Source organism: Capricornis sumatraensis, chromosome 20, assembly GCF_032405125.1.
Source record: "Capricornis sumatraensis isolate serow.1 chromosome 20, serow.2, whole genome shotgun sequence".
In the NCBI taxonomy this organism is placed as follows: domain Eukaryota; kingdom Metazoa; phylum Chordata; class Mammalia; order Artiodactyla; family Bovidae; genus Capricornis; species Capricornis sumatraensis.
In genome coordinates, this window is record NC_091088.1 from 61928706 (window position 1) to 61940467 (window position 11762).

The window sequence follows — 11762 nt, forward strand, 5'->3', positions numbered from 1 at the left end:
AAGATCACTCAGGCCCAGGAATAGAAACACTCAGGGAGCCCCGCCAGGCTGTCTGGGACCTGACGGGACAGGCGACAGGCACGGTGTGGGGGTGGGGATTGGGTCACAGAGGGCCCAGGGAGACAGACAGACAGAGGCTGAGAGAGAAACACCCGGAAAGAGAGCCCAAGACAGGGGCACCAAGCAGGGGCCAGATCAGAGACTGGGGGGGTAGTGTGGGGGCGCGGGGGGCACCCCCAGAGTTGGGGTGTCCTTGGAGCCCGGCAGTTTTCCTGCACGTGCTGCTTGGCCGTGTTTCATATTTATATGTTTGGCCGCTCCAGGTCTCACCTGTGGTATATGAACTCTTAGTTGCTACATGTGGGATACAGTTCCCAACTGGGGAGACCAGGGATTAAACCTTGACCCCCCCCCCCCCACTCCTCCACCCCACTACATACCCCCACTGGCATTGGGAGCCTGGAGTCAGCCACTGGACCACCAGGGAGGTTCCTTGTGCAGCTTGACTTTTCACTTTTACCAGTTGCCCTTTGATCTCTGAAGCTTTGGGAGCCAGAATCCTCCAAGCCCGAGTCTCCCCATCACCATGGGCCATTGCATCCTGCCAGCATCTGCTCCCCGCATTCCTCCTTGTGTCCCCCCACCCCCTTGGATGAATCTACTGTGTGGGTGGAGCACAGCCTGAGGCAGAGGCGGGGAGACACCCTGAGTTGGGGCCCTGCCTGCCTCTCCCTGCCCACAGCCTCCCTGTGCCTCTGGGTCCCTCATTTCTGCTTGGCACCTAGTGAGGTGCCCCACATTTGCCTCCTTCTTGTGCTTATGCTCACGCCTCCTGGGTCAGGCCCATGACCCCTAGAGCCGTCTCCTGAGCCCCTGGCCCTGGTCCTCTTCAGGCATCACCCAGCCCGTCATAGCCCTTGCATCCCATCGAGGGCAGTGGGCCCCCCGCAGCTGCTCTACCCCAGGGCCCCTCAGGGCCAGACCCCGGGGTCCCTCCTTCCCTGCCCGCTCCCTCACCCCCGCAGCGTGCCCTGACCCTCTTGTCAGTTCTGTTCTGCCCTCAGGGTCCTGGCTCAGCCTCATCTCCTCCCACGGGGACCCTCAGCCTCCTCCTGGGCCTCCAGCCTGCCCCCATGTGGCCCCAGAGAGGTCTTTCTGTATCCAGGACTGATCTGCCCAACCCCTGCTCACAGCCTCGCCCTGGGTCAGGTCCAACTGCTCTTGGAGGCTCTGTGAGCAGTGGGCCTGCCAGGATCTACTTTTATCTCTAATCACCTCCTCAGATAGATACAGGAGAAATCTCCTCCCTTAACATTCCAGGTCTCCTTGGGGGCTGTTTCTAATTCTGGAATGGCCCTTTCCCACTGGCTCCCTGGAGAGGCACCTCCCGCCACCACGCCCCCCGGCCTCCTAGAGCCTGCCTTGCCCAAGACCCCTCAGCGCAATCCGTTAAGAATCTGCCCGCAATGAGGGAGACCCAGGTTCAATCCCTGGGCTGGGGAGATCCCCTGGCGGAGGATCCGGCAACCCAGTCTAGTGTTCTTGCCTGGAGAATTCTAGGGACGGAGGAGCCCGGCGGTCTGCAGTCCATGGGACATGACTAACACTTTCATTTTCACACTTCCAGCTCCTAGAGGCTGCCTGTTTCCTGGCTCGTGACCCCCTCTTGTCTTCAGACACCCCCAGCCCCCCACCCCGAGCCTCCCATATAGCATCTCCATCACCCGTCTCTCTCTGATTCTCCTCTCGTGTCTCTCTTCCATTTTTTTCTTTTTAAATTTTTTGGCTGCGCTGCACCGTGTGCGGAATCTTAGTTGCCCAACTAGGTACTGAACCTCCTCCAACCCTGCAGTGGAAGCGCAGAGTCTAACCGCGCTTCACCACCACGAGGGGAGCCCCACTGCCTCCTTCACCTTTAAGGACGCTCGGGATTATACTGGGCTGACCCAGACCACGCAGGACAATTTCCCGCCTTTGAGGTCAGCGGATTAGCCAGACTCACAGGTTCCTGGATAAGGTCTTTTGGGGCCACGACTGACAGTTGGCGGACAAGCTGGGCGTTGAGAAGTCAACCCTCGCCTTCTCCGTGGGGCTCATCTCCCAGTACACTCTGGCCTGCACCGATTAGTTTGTGCCTAGTCTCCCGCTTGCACCTTCAGGGGGCAAGGATTTGCATTGCTTTTCCCCTGCGCGTCCCCGCCCCACCCCCATGAGAAACCTGAGGCCCTGAGAGGTGAGTGCGTCGCAGGAGCCTAACCCGCTTAGGTCTCTCTGATAAACTGAAGGAGAGGGGTCCCCAGTGAGACACGGGCCAGACTGGGAGCAAATTACCGAGTTTATTGAGGCAGCAGCGGCAGGAGGCCGGGCAGGGGGCGGGGCGTACGGGCAGGGGGCGGGGCCTCCGCTGGGTCCACGAGGTGTCCTGCCCCGGCCCCAGTGCTTGCTCGGAAGGCTAATGTGGTTGTGGGAGCCGCTCCAGACGGGCAGCCGTGGGCCCCTCCTCTTGGGGTCAGTCTGCCTGCAGCCAGGAGCCCTGCTCCTCCACCTCCTTGGTTACTACCAGCAACACCTCGCACAAGCCCTGAGCCAGTGCGGCTGCCAGGAAGGCCCTGCGCGCAGACATGGGGAGTCTGAGGCCTGGCGGAGGTTGGGTGGGGAGGGGGGAACAGGCCGCCTCCCCGTGGCCCCCGGCCCTGGAGCCGCTCCCCCCACCCCTCACCTGACGCCATCCTCGTCGCCCAGCACCTCAGGCGCCCGCAGCTTGGAGTCCAGGTTGTAGTAGACGCCGTCCACCTGGCGCAGGGCCACCCAATGCCGCCGGCGCAGGGGTAGGGACAGCAGCCCCAGCGAGACCGGCGAGGGCAGGTTCAGGATCAGTCCCAGCACCTTGGGCAGCGCCAGCTGGGACAGGGGCCTGCGGGCGAGGCGGGGACGCTGCTGTCAGAGCCCCGACCCTGGGCTGGTGCCCTCTGTATGTGGGGCCCGGGCTGGTAGCGGTGGTGGGAGCCCCAGCCCACCAAAGGACTCACCTCCATCAGCCCACCCTTTGCTTCCTTCCACTTACCTGCTGCCCACCCACCCCGACCTCCTAGTCAGCCACCCACCCAACAAGTCACCCTTCACCCTCATCTGCCTGACCATTCGTTACCCACGCGTCATGCACCCACCCAGCCAAGCCCCAAGCACCACCTGCCCAGCAACTCTTCCAGCCACTCTCTCCCCATCCACTCCTGACACATCTACCGCGGATTCTATCCATCATCCATCCATTATGCACCACCCACCCATCCAAGCCTCCTAGCCATAGAACAGTCACCCACCATCCACGTTCTTCCTTGACCCACTCATCCACCCACTGATGCAATCAACCCGCAGCCAGCCAGCCAGCAGCCCAACATCTCCTCCACCACCCACGCAACTCTTCATCCGCTCTTTCCATTCGTCCATCCAACCGACCATCTTGGATGTTTGGTATCCACTGCCTATCAACTGAGGGCTTCCCAGGTGGCTCAGGGGTAAAGAATCCGCCTGCCAATGCAGGGGACACAAGAGATACGGGTTCAATCCCTGGGTTGGCCTGGAGCAGGAAATGGCGACCCACTCCATTACTCTTGCCTGGAACATTCCATGAACAGAGGAGCCTGGCGGGCTACAGTCCATGGGGTCGCAGAGTTGGACATGGCTGAGTGACTGAGCACGTCACATATATCAATGATCCATCCTTTATCTATCTATCATTCACTCAACCACCCATCCATTCATATATCCCATCACCCATCCTACCCATTCACCATCCACTTACCCATCAATCTGCCAATCATCCATCCATCAGCTCACACCCTGACCATCCCTCTACCACCTCCCGAGCCCTCAGTGGGCCAGCCACCCATTATCCATCGCTGCAAACCCTCCACCCATCTGCCCCTTCCTTCCTCCTTCCCATCCACCCGTCCCCTCCCTCTGCTTCGTCCCCCACCGGCCACCGTCCCACCGCACCCACCGCGCCCAGCTCAGCATGCCTGACGCAGCATTATGGCCCGCACCTCCTTCGGTCCCACCACACGGCAGCCAGGCCCTGCCCCTGCAGGGCAGCCATGATCACGTTGACGTCATAGTTGCCGGTGCCCAGGAGGCTGCGATGGGGGTTCAGCCGGGAGTCTGGGGCCAACCTGAGTGGGAGGTGGTCAGGGCCTCCTGAGTTGGGGGTTCCTGAGAAGGCATCCCCCTCCCTCACAGAGCCAAAGCGTCCCAGGGTCCGTGAGTCATCCAGCCATGGATTCTTCCCTCTCTTCAACCCTTTGCCGACTCATCACCCCCAGCCATGTTCCTCCTGTCCCCCACCCACAGCTCTGCTCAGGCCTTGCCCTCCTCCTCCTGGACCCTCACCAGCTTCCAATCTCACCCCTCCTGGGGGCTCCTTCTACACCCAGCACTGCCCCTGCCCCAGCCGTCCCTGGCACCCCCATTACCCCAGGAAAGAACCCCAGCCCCCAGCTGTCCCTGGCAGGATCTGGGCCCTGCTGGCTTCCTGGATCCATGCCCACCCCATTCCTTGCAGCCACCTGACCCAGCGCATCTCCTGTGCTCCTGACCCCGCCTTCTCTCCAGCTGTCCCCCAGCCCACTTGTCTCTGGGCCTCGCCTCCTTGAGACAAAGGCAACTTTGTTCTGTCTCCGGGCCTTTGGGGGGCAAGGCAGGGGGAGGGGCGGGAGAGGGGGAAAGTTGTGTATTCTTCCTCTGTGTATCTGTTTCCCTGGCTTCCCTTAGGGCAGGGGCTCACAGTGGACTCATCTCAGAGTCTCCAGCAAGGCCGAGCCATGAAAGAGTTGATTGATTCCTGTTCTGAATGATGGGAGGGGGTGAATACATTCTAAAATAATCAGTCTGAGGGCCTGGGACTGGCCTGAGGATGGCAGGGGTGGAGGCATGGGAGGGCTGTGAGCAAGAGATGGGGAGAAAGGGTCATCTGGGGGCATAGGATCACATGGGGGACTGACTGGAGGCTGAGGGGAGGGTCCAGAAGGCAGTGGGGCCAGAGAGGAGCAGCTCAGGCAGAGAGATAACAAAGAAGTGATGTTTGAAATCCTGAATAGTGAGGCGGCACACTCCAGGCTGCCAAGAAGAGAGAGCCGTGCCAGGCAGAAAGAACAGCCTGTGCAAAGGCCCAGAGGCACCATGTGGGGCTCATTCAGAGACTAGAGGGAATTTGTCTGGAAGCAAGCAGTGAGATACGAAGCTGCAGAGACGGGTGGGGCCACGGCACACAGGGTTTTGGTTATCAGGCTGGGCACAGAGCCCGGGGCTTCTGCCAGGGGTGCTGGGGGAGCCCTGGGAGTGGGGGAGGGCAGGTGCAGTGCGGGAGCCCTGTGTAGCTGGGACTGAAGGAGATAAACCAGAAGCTGGGAGGCGGGAAGAGAGTGAGGCTGAGGGCCTAGGTAAAAGGCTGAGGTCAGCGGGGTGAGTAGATGCCTGGGTAACATCTCGGTTTCTGAGTCCCGGAGTCCAGCAGGGCAGGGGATGGGGCAGCAGAAAGCCGCAGGGCTCTGCCCCGGGCCTTGCTTTGCTCCGAGACCCAGGTGGGTGTCCCCGCCTCCGTGAGCCCTGCTTCTCCAGGGGTTGGGGTGAGTGATGGTCACCTCTTGCAGATCTCATCGGCAGCCTCCTGGCTGAAGAGCTGCTGCTGCAGGACGTTGTTGAGGGCATGCACGGCACAGAGCTCCAGGCGCTGCCGTTCGTGGTACACGGAGGGCGGGCTTGGCTGAGCTCCTGGGGCCTGGGACATGCCGTCCTCGGCTCCTGCTTGGAGGGGTAGGGGGAGAAGGTGCTTAGGAGTCTGGGGTCTGGAAGCCGAACCTGCCAGCAGGCCCTCGGGGGCACCGTCATTGAGTGGGGGCTCGGGCAGCCTGAGGGGCCCCTGACTCTGGCGATCTCCTGGCAACAGAGTACCTCCATTCCCTATTTCTAGGAAAAAAGCTCTCTCTTCTCTCGCTTAGCAACAGAGGACCACTCCCCCCGCCCCGGCCCCCGCCACATCCCTAAGTGAATGGGTCCCTGTGGTGGTCACCTAGCAACAGAGAACTCCCCTCCCCTGTCCCTAGGTAACAGGCCTCCTCTCTGGTTACTTAGCAACAGAGGAGCCTCCTCGTCCCCCTCCTCGCCCCCTACTAGGTAACCAGGCTCTCCTCTGGTTACTTAGCAATAGAAGAAGCCTCCTCCCCGTCTCTAGGTAACAGGGTCTCTTCTGGTTGCCTAGCAACAGAAGGCTCCCCCCTGTCACCAACCAACAGAGTTCTCTCCTCCTGTCACCTGGCAACAGGGCCCTCTCCCCGGACACCGAGTAACAGAGCTGTCTCCCCGACCTGTACCCCAACCATGGCGCTCGCCCGCTCCGCTGCCTGGAAATGCCCCTCACCCCGCCTGCCTCTCTGTTCCCCCAAACCGGGGGCTCCCGCATCCCCCCGGGCGGCGGCTCCGGGCTCCGAGAGCGCAGGACGGGCGGCACCGCGCTGACTGGGCAGGTGGGACGGACTACAGCTCCCGGCGGCCCCCGCGAGCCGGACTACGATTCCCGGCGACTCCGGCGAGAACGAGAGCTCCTCACGGAACGTCCGGGTAGTGTGGCCCGGAAGTCCGCTGTCGCCCCGAGAACCCGGGACTACAACTTCCGTCGGCCCTTCGACGAGTCCCGGAAATGTGCCCTAAATCGGTCCTCTCCTTCTCAGTTCCACGCCTCCTGCTGCTCGGAAGCTTCTGGGAAACGTAGTGAGGAGGCTCTCGCGATAGCTTCGAGGGGTGTTACTTCCCTGTACGTCCGTTCCCTGGGCGTTCCCTGGGCTGGCGTCATGCCTAGCGTGACGACGCAGCGTGACGTCACGGAAGGGAAAGTGATCAGACACCAGACCACGCAGGGAGAAGAGCGTCCAATGTTTACTGAGACCAGAGGGATGTATGGGGACACTGAGGCCAGGGCAGCAGTGGGTCGGTGGTGGTGGGAGGTAAATAATGAGATGAGGAAGTCCTCTTGGGAAGGGGGAGGCTTCTCAGCAGAGATGGATCCCCGGCTTGGAGGGGAGCTGGCAGCACCCTGTGGGGGAGATACGGGGAATGAAAGGCTAAGACAGAGAGAGATGAGGAGAGACAGACACCTGGAAGAAGGAACAGACCACCGTGGGGACGGAGAAAGACTTAGAGGGAGGGACTGAGACTCAGAAGGGAACAGAGACCCAGAGAGGGGGGCCAAAACCTAGAGGAAGAGGGATAGACACCTGGCGGGTGGAGAGACTCACGGATGTGCTAGAGTCCCCAAGAGACAGGGACACAGAGGCTGGGAGAGGAGACTTGGAGAAAGAGAGAGAGAGAGGGATCTATAAAGACAACGTCGTGGAGAAGAAGGTTAAGGAGACTCAGAAATAAAGATCAGTCGACAGAGATGGAATCAGAACTGCAGACTCAGAAAGCCTGAGACTCAAGCTCCGCCTGGGGCTTGCGGAGAGGGGCTGCTAGTGCCCAGGAGGAGCCTGGCCGTACCCACGAGGCTGCGCCAGAAGGTGGTGACGGTGGCAGAGCCGGTGACAGCGCCTGGCTCTGCGGGGTTCTCTCTGTGCGTGTGCACAGCGAAGGTTCGGCCTGTGGGGCCCGGGGGTCCGCTCAGCTCCACATCCACCACGTGCACGTTCTTGAGGCTAGAGCAAGCAGGGTGGTCAGTCTAGATGGCCTGACCCCAGCCCAGACCCCTACTCAGCTCCGCTCACCTGAAATCAGCCACAAGCACCCCGATCACACGGTCGAAGCCCAGGCTGGGGGCGGCCAGGGCAGCGGCCGCCATGGTGTTGGAGTTTCGGGGGGCGTGGGGGCAGAGCCCGCGAACAGGGCCTTCATAGAGCACAGCGCGAGGCCCCGTGCTGCGCATCGTAGCCAGGGGTCCCTCGAGCCGGAAGCCATCGGGGTGTGTGGCCATGGTGACACGGAGGCTCTGAAAGTGAGAGCTGGGGTCAGGGAGCCTGAGTGTGCCTGTTGGCCGCCTCTCATTCCCGGGGAGTGCAGCGGGCCCTCACCTGGAGGCCCCCGGCTTCGTCCAACCTGGTGATGTCCTCCGCGCCCCACAGGGCCCCCCGGGCCACGAACACAGCGTGGCCCCAGCGATGTGAGGCTTCCAGGAGCTGCCGCTCTGTGGCCTGGTCAGCCAGGGCTGAGGGGGACCCCACCTGGGGCAGATGAATCGGGGAGCTGAAGTCAGGAGACGGATCCCACTTTAGGGTGGGGTGGTGTCAAGGCGGAAGAGGCGGGGCTCACCAGGAGATTGGCGTAGCGCAGGATTTCTGCCCCGGATTCCTGGATTATTTTGGGATGGGCCACTTCCACCACAACGTCAGGGTGCCTGGGAGACGGGACAGAGGCGGGGAAGGCCTGAAGTGGTATTGGATCTCCCCCTGCTCCCAAGGTTCCCTGAGTCTGTGGAGGCCTGTCATGTTTCACTCTGGCCTGGGAGGGAAAAGAGGATGGAGGCTTGTCCTGTTTCACGTTTGGGTGAGCAAGGACCAGAGAGGGTAAGGGCCTTGCCTGAGAGCACACAGCACCTAAAGGAGGCCAGAATAAGAGTTTCAGAGAGTCCTGCTCTCTCATGGCGAGGTCACTGACCTCTCCCCGAGAGCAGCAAGGTTCTGGAGCTGGAGGGAAGGGGGTACGCTCCCCGCCATGCGTCCTGCGTCACGGTTCCAGACAAAAACAAGTTCTAGGCCCAGTTCTGGTCCCTGAGTCAGCAAGTGGGAGACCAAGGACTGTCCTGGGGAGAAGCAAAGAGACTGAGAGAGGGGGCACATGTACCCAGAGAGAGGGGAACAGGGACTCAGAGAGGGGACAGAGACCCAGAGAGAGGGGGACAAGGACCCAGAGAGGAGGACAAGGACCCCGGAGGGGACACCAAAACAGGTGGGGGGCAGAGAATCAGGAGTCGGAGGACAGAGACCCTGAGGGGCCGGAGCCCCCCCAGTGGGGAGTGGAACATGCTTAGGCAGAATCAGCCAGGCCACAGATCAAGACGGAGATGAAAGGAATGTTGGTGGAGGACACAGGCTTTTGAGGCTCCAGAAAGGGCCCTGGGGGAGAGGCCCCAGACAGTCAAGGACTCACCGAGGCGGCCGTAGCCCACTATCCCCACCTTCCTTGGGACCCTGTCGAGGGCCATGCCCTTGAATTCAGTGGTCTGCATCTGAGCTCTGCTGCCTGCTGCCCGTCTCACGCCACACACGAGGTTTGGGCAGTGGCTGATCTTTGGACTCTGACCCTCAGTCCTCTCCCGAACCTTCCCCCTTCCCTGCGGTGGCCCAGAGGCGGGGGTGAGGGGGTGCTGCGTGGGGGCAGAAGGAGGATCCTGGGGATGGTGGGCAAGATGGTTTGGGGTTCTAGGACCCTGCGTTGTGCGGCCCCTGCCCCACCCCCTCTGCCATCTAGCCTCTTCTTTCTCTGCATCACATCCTCCTGTCTTCCTGCTGATGTGGAAAATTTCCTCTGCAGTCCCCCGCCCTCCTTTCTGGCCGGCCAGGTTGTCATGGAAACTGCATCCTGCTTGGGTTGGGGGTAGAGAGGGTTGGGAGCAGGGGAGAGGAGATGGTGACGCTGGACTCTGGGCTCTGTTGGTCCCCTTGCTTCTGCATTTCCAGTCCCCATCCTTGCCCCACCCCAGCCACCACCAGTGCCTTGGCACCCAGGTTTCTTGTCAATGTTCCTCCTCAGCATTTTCCTCCCTTGGTTCTGTGTCTCCATCTCATGTCTCTCTCTCTCCCATCACTGTCTCTCCACCTTTTCCTGGCTCTCCATTCCTCCAGCTCCCACTCCTGCCTCCTCTGGGCTGGCTACCATTCTGTCCCCAGCTAGGCTAGGCCCTCATCTCCTGCAAAGTCCGAGGGAGGCCTGGCCTGTTCATGCCCGTCTCCCCACAAGGCAGCAGGAGCTGGAGTTGTGTTCATCTTAGCCTCAGCGACCACCCCCCAACGCCCCCCAGCTCCCATGGAAGGGGTCCATTCCCGCAGCCGCTGTCCAAACCTGCCTCCCGCCAGTCTGCTCATCCTTCTGGTCACCTTGACTTCTCACCTTTTATCCTCCCTGCCCCCAGCCACGATGCCAGCTTATATCCTCACTCCCATGCCCGCCCCTCTCTTGCCACCTCCCATGGCCAAGGAGGAACTTGTGAGGCCTGGGGAGGCCCCAAGTGACCCCCCACCATGAGGCCCCGCCACTGCGCCTCGAGGGTGCCTGGCATCAGAACTGGCGGAGGCTGCGGCACTCTCGGCTCCCTGCCCCCAACCACCACCTGGTACCCGCTGCAGGGTTGCCATAGCAACCAGGATCGCCCGAAAGAAGATGAGAGAAAAAGAGAACCTGAAAGGGGGAGCGAGGGAGCCAGGCATCGCTCGAGAGGAGAGAACCCAGCAGACAGGCCAGACAAATAGGGCCGGGGACCCCAGACATGTTGCAGCAGAGGCAGCTGCCACGGGTGATAAGGGAAGAATTTGTTCTAAGAGCTCCAGGTGGGGGAGAGATAAGATTCTGTGGCTCAGAAACAGGCAGGGAGGAGGCGGAGGGCCAGGAGCATGGACCCAGTCCAGGCCCTCTGGGAGCACACTGGGCCTGGGTGGGGTCCTGGGGACTTCCAGCCCTCCTCACACCTCACTTGCAGTTGTGGATGCCACGGGGCCCAGCTGTCCTGTGCATGCACCAGGCCTGCCCTGTTTGCGGACCAGGGTGGGCGCAGGGGAGAAAGGCGGGAGACCCGAGCCGCTGCTGGGGCCGAGCCCCGGGTGTGAGCAGCAATGTCTGCCCGGAGCAGTGCCTCATCCTGCTTCCACTGGCCTCTGCTCGTCTTCACAGCATGCAAAAGCTGCCCTGGGGGACCCTCTGGAGGTTGAAACGCTGGCACCTTGGCCTCCTCCAGCCCCACCAGCATCTGCCCGCTGGCCTGGCCAACCTCTGTCGTTTGCTCCCACTGGCTGGCTCTTGTCTCTTTGAGGACTCTGTGTGCGACCCCTGCCCTCCTGAGCTACAGCGTGCATCCGAGCCTGCTAAATCACTTCAGTCGTGTCTGACTCTTCATGACCCCATGCACTCTAGCCGGCCAGGCTCCTCTGTCCATGGGCTTCTCCAGACAAGAATACTGGAGTGGGTTGCCATGCCCTCCTCCAGGGGATCTTCCTCAACCAGGGATCCAACCCACGTCTCTCGCATCTCCTGCACTGGCAGGAGGATTCTTTACCACTAGTGCCACCTGGGAAGCTACAGCATAGCCCCCCGCCTACTCCCCTGGCTCGGACTCTGCCTCGTGCCTCTGAGTTAACCAGGCAGAAGTGCAGTCCCCTAATGCCCAGCAGGCCCCAGCTGCAGTTTGAGCATGCTTCATGCCCCTCCTTCCCTCCCCTGCCGGCTTTCTCCGGAGGCAGTGTCTCCAATGGGTTTGCAGTGGAGACGGACCCTCTCAGGTTTGGCTCTGTGATGAGCTAAAGTGTGTCCTCGCCTCCAGAAGCTGTGAATATGACCTTAGTAGGAAATAGGATCTTTGCAGATGATCGAGATCATGCTGGAGTCGGTGGTCCCCAATCCAATGTGGCTGCTGTCTTCATAAAGAGGGGTTCCCAACTGGCTCAGTGGTAAAGAACCTGCCTGCCAAGCAGGAGATGCCGGTTCCATCCCTGAGTCAGGAAGATCCCCAGGAGGAGCGCGTGGCAACTCACCCCAGTATTCTTGCCTGGGAATTCCCACGGACAGAGGAG

At 61.3% G+C, this 11762-nt stretch overlaps 2 protein-coding genes across 3 annotated transcripts; both read right to left on the reverse strand.

Moving 5' to 3' along the window:
- Positions 1 to 2365: 2365 nt before the first annotated feature.
- JOSD2 (Josephin domain containing 2) lies at positions 2366 to 6517 on the reverse strand. The gene is made up of 5 exons (XM_068992542.1): positions 6413 to 6517; positions 5637 to 5796; positions 4044 to 4169; positions 2720 to 2914; positions 2366 to 2609 (listed from the first exon to the last, which is right to left on the reverse strand). Exons 2-5 carry the CDS (start codon positions 5780 to 5782, stop codon positions 2510 to 2512), a joined length of 567 nt encoding a protein of 188 aa, XP_068848643.1. The 5' UTR covers positions 5783 to 5796; positions 6413 to 6517; the 3' UTR covers positions 2366 to 2509.
- Positions 6518 to 6955: 438 nt separating this feature from the next.
- ASPDH (aspartate dehydrogenase domain containing) lies at positions 6956 to 9243 on the reverse strand. Of its 2 annotated transcripts, XM_068992517.1 has the most exons (7): positions 9130 to 9243; positions 8638 to 8782; positions 8293 to 8377; positions 8055 to 8204; positions 7752 to 7972; positions 7528 to 7682; positions 6956 to 7084 (listed from the first exon to the last, which is right to left on the reverse strand). In XM_068992517.1, exons 1-7 carry the CDS (start codon positions 9206 to 9208, stop codon positions 7041 to 7043), a joined length of 879 nt encoding a protein of 292 aa, XP_068848618.1. In that variant the 5' UTR covers positions 9209 to 9243; the 3' UTR covers positions 6956 to 7040. The 2 variants fall into 2 exon arrangements, with proteins under 2 accessions (XP_068848618.1, XP_068848617.1); XM_068992516.1 differs by lacking the exon at positions 8638 to 8782 and having other exon boundaries at positions 8293 to 8576; positions 9130 to 9233.
- Between the last annotated feature and the right edge of the window lie 2519 nt (positions 9244 to 11762).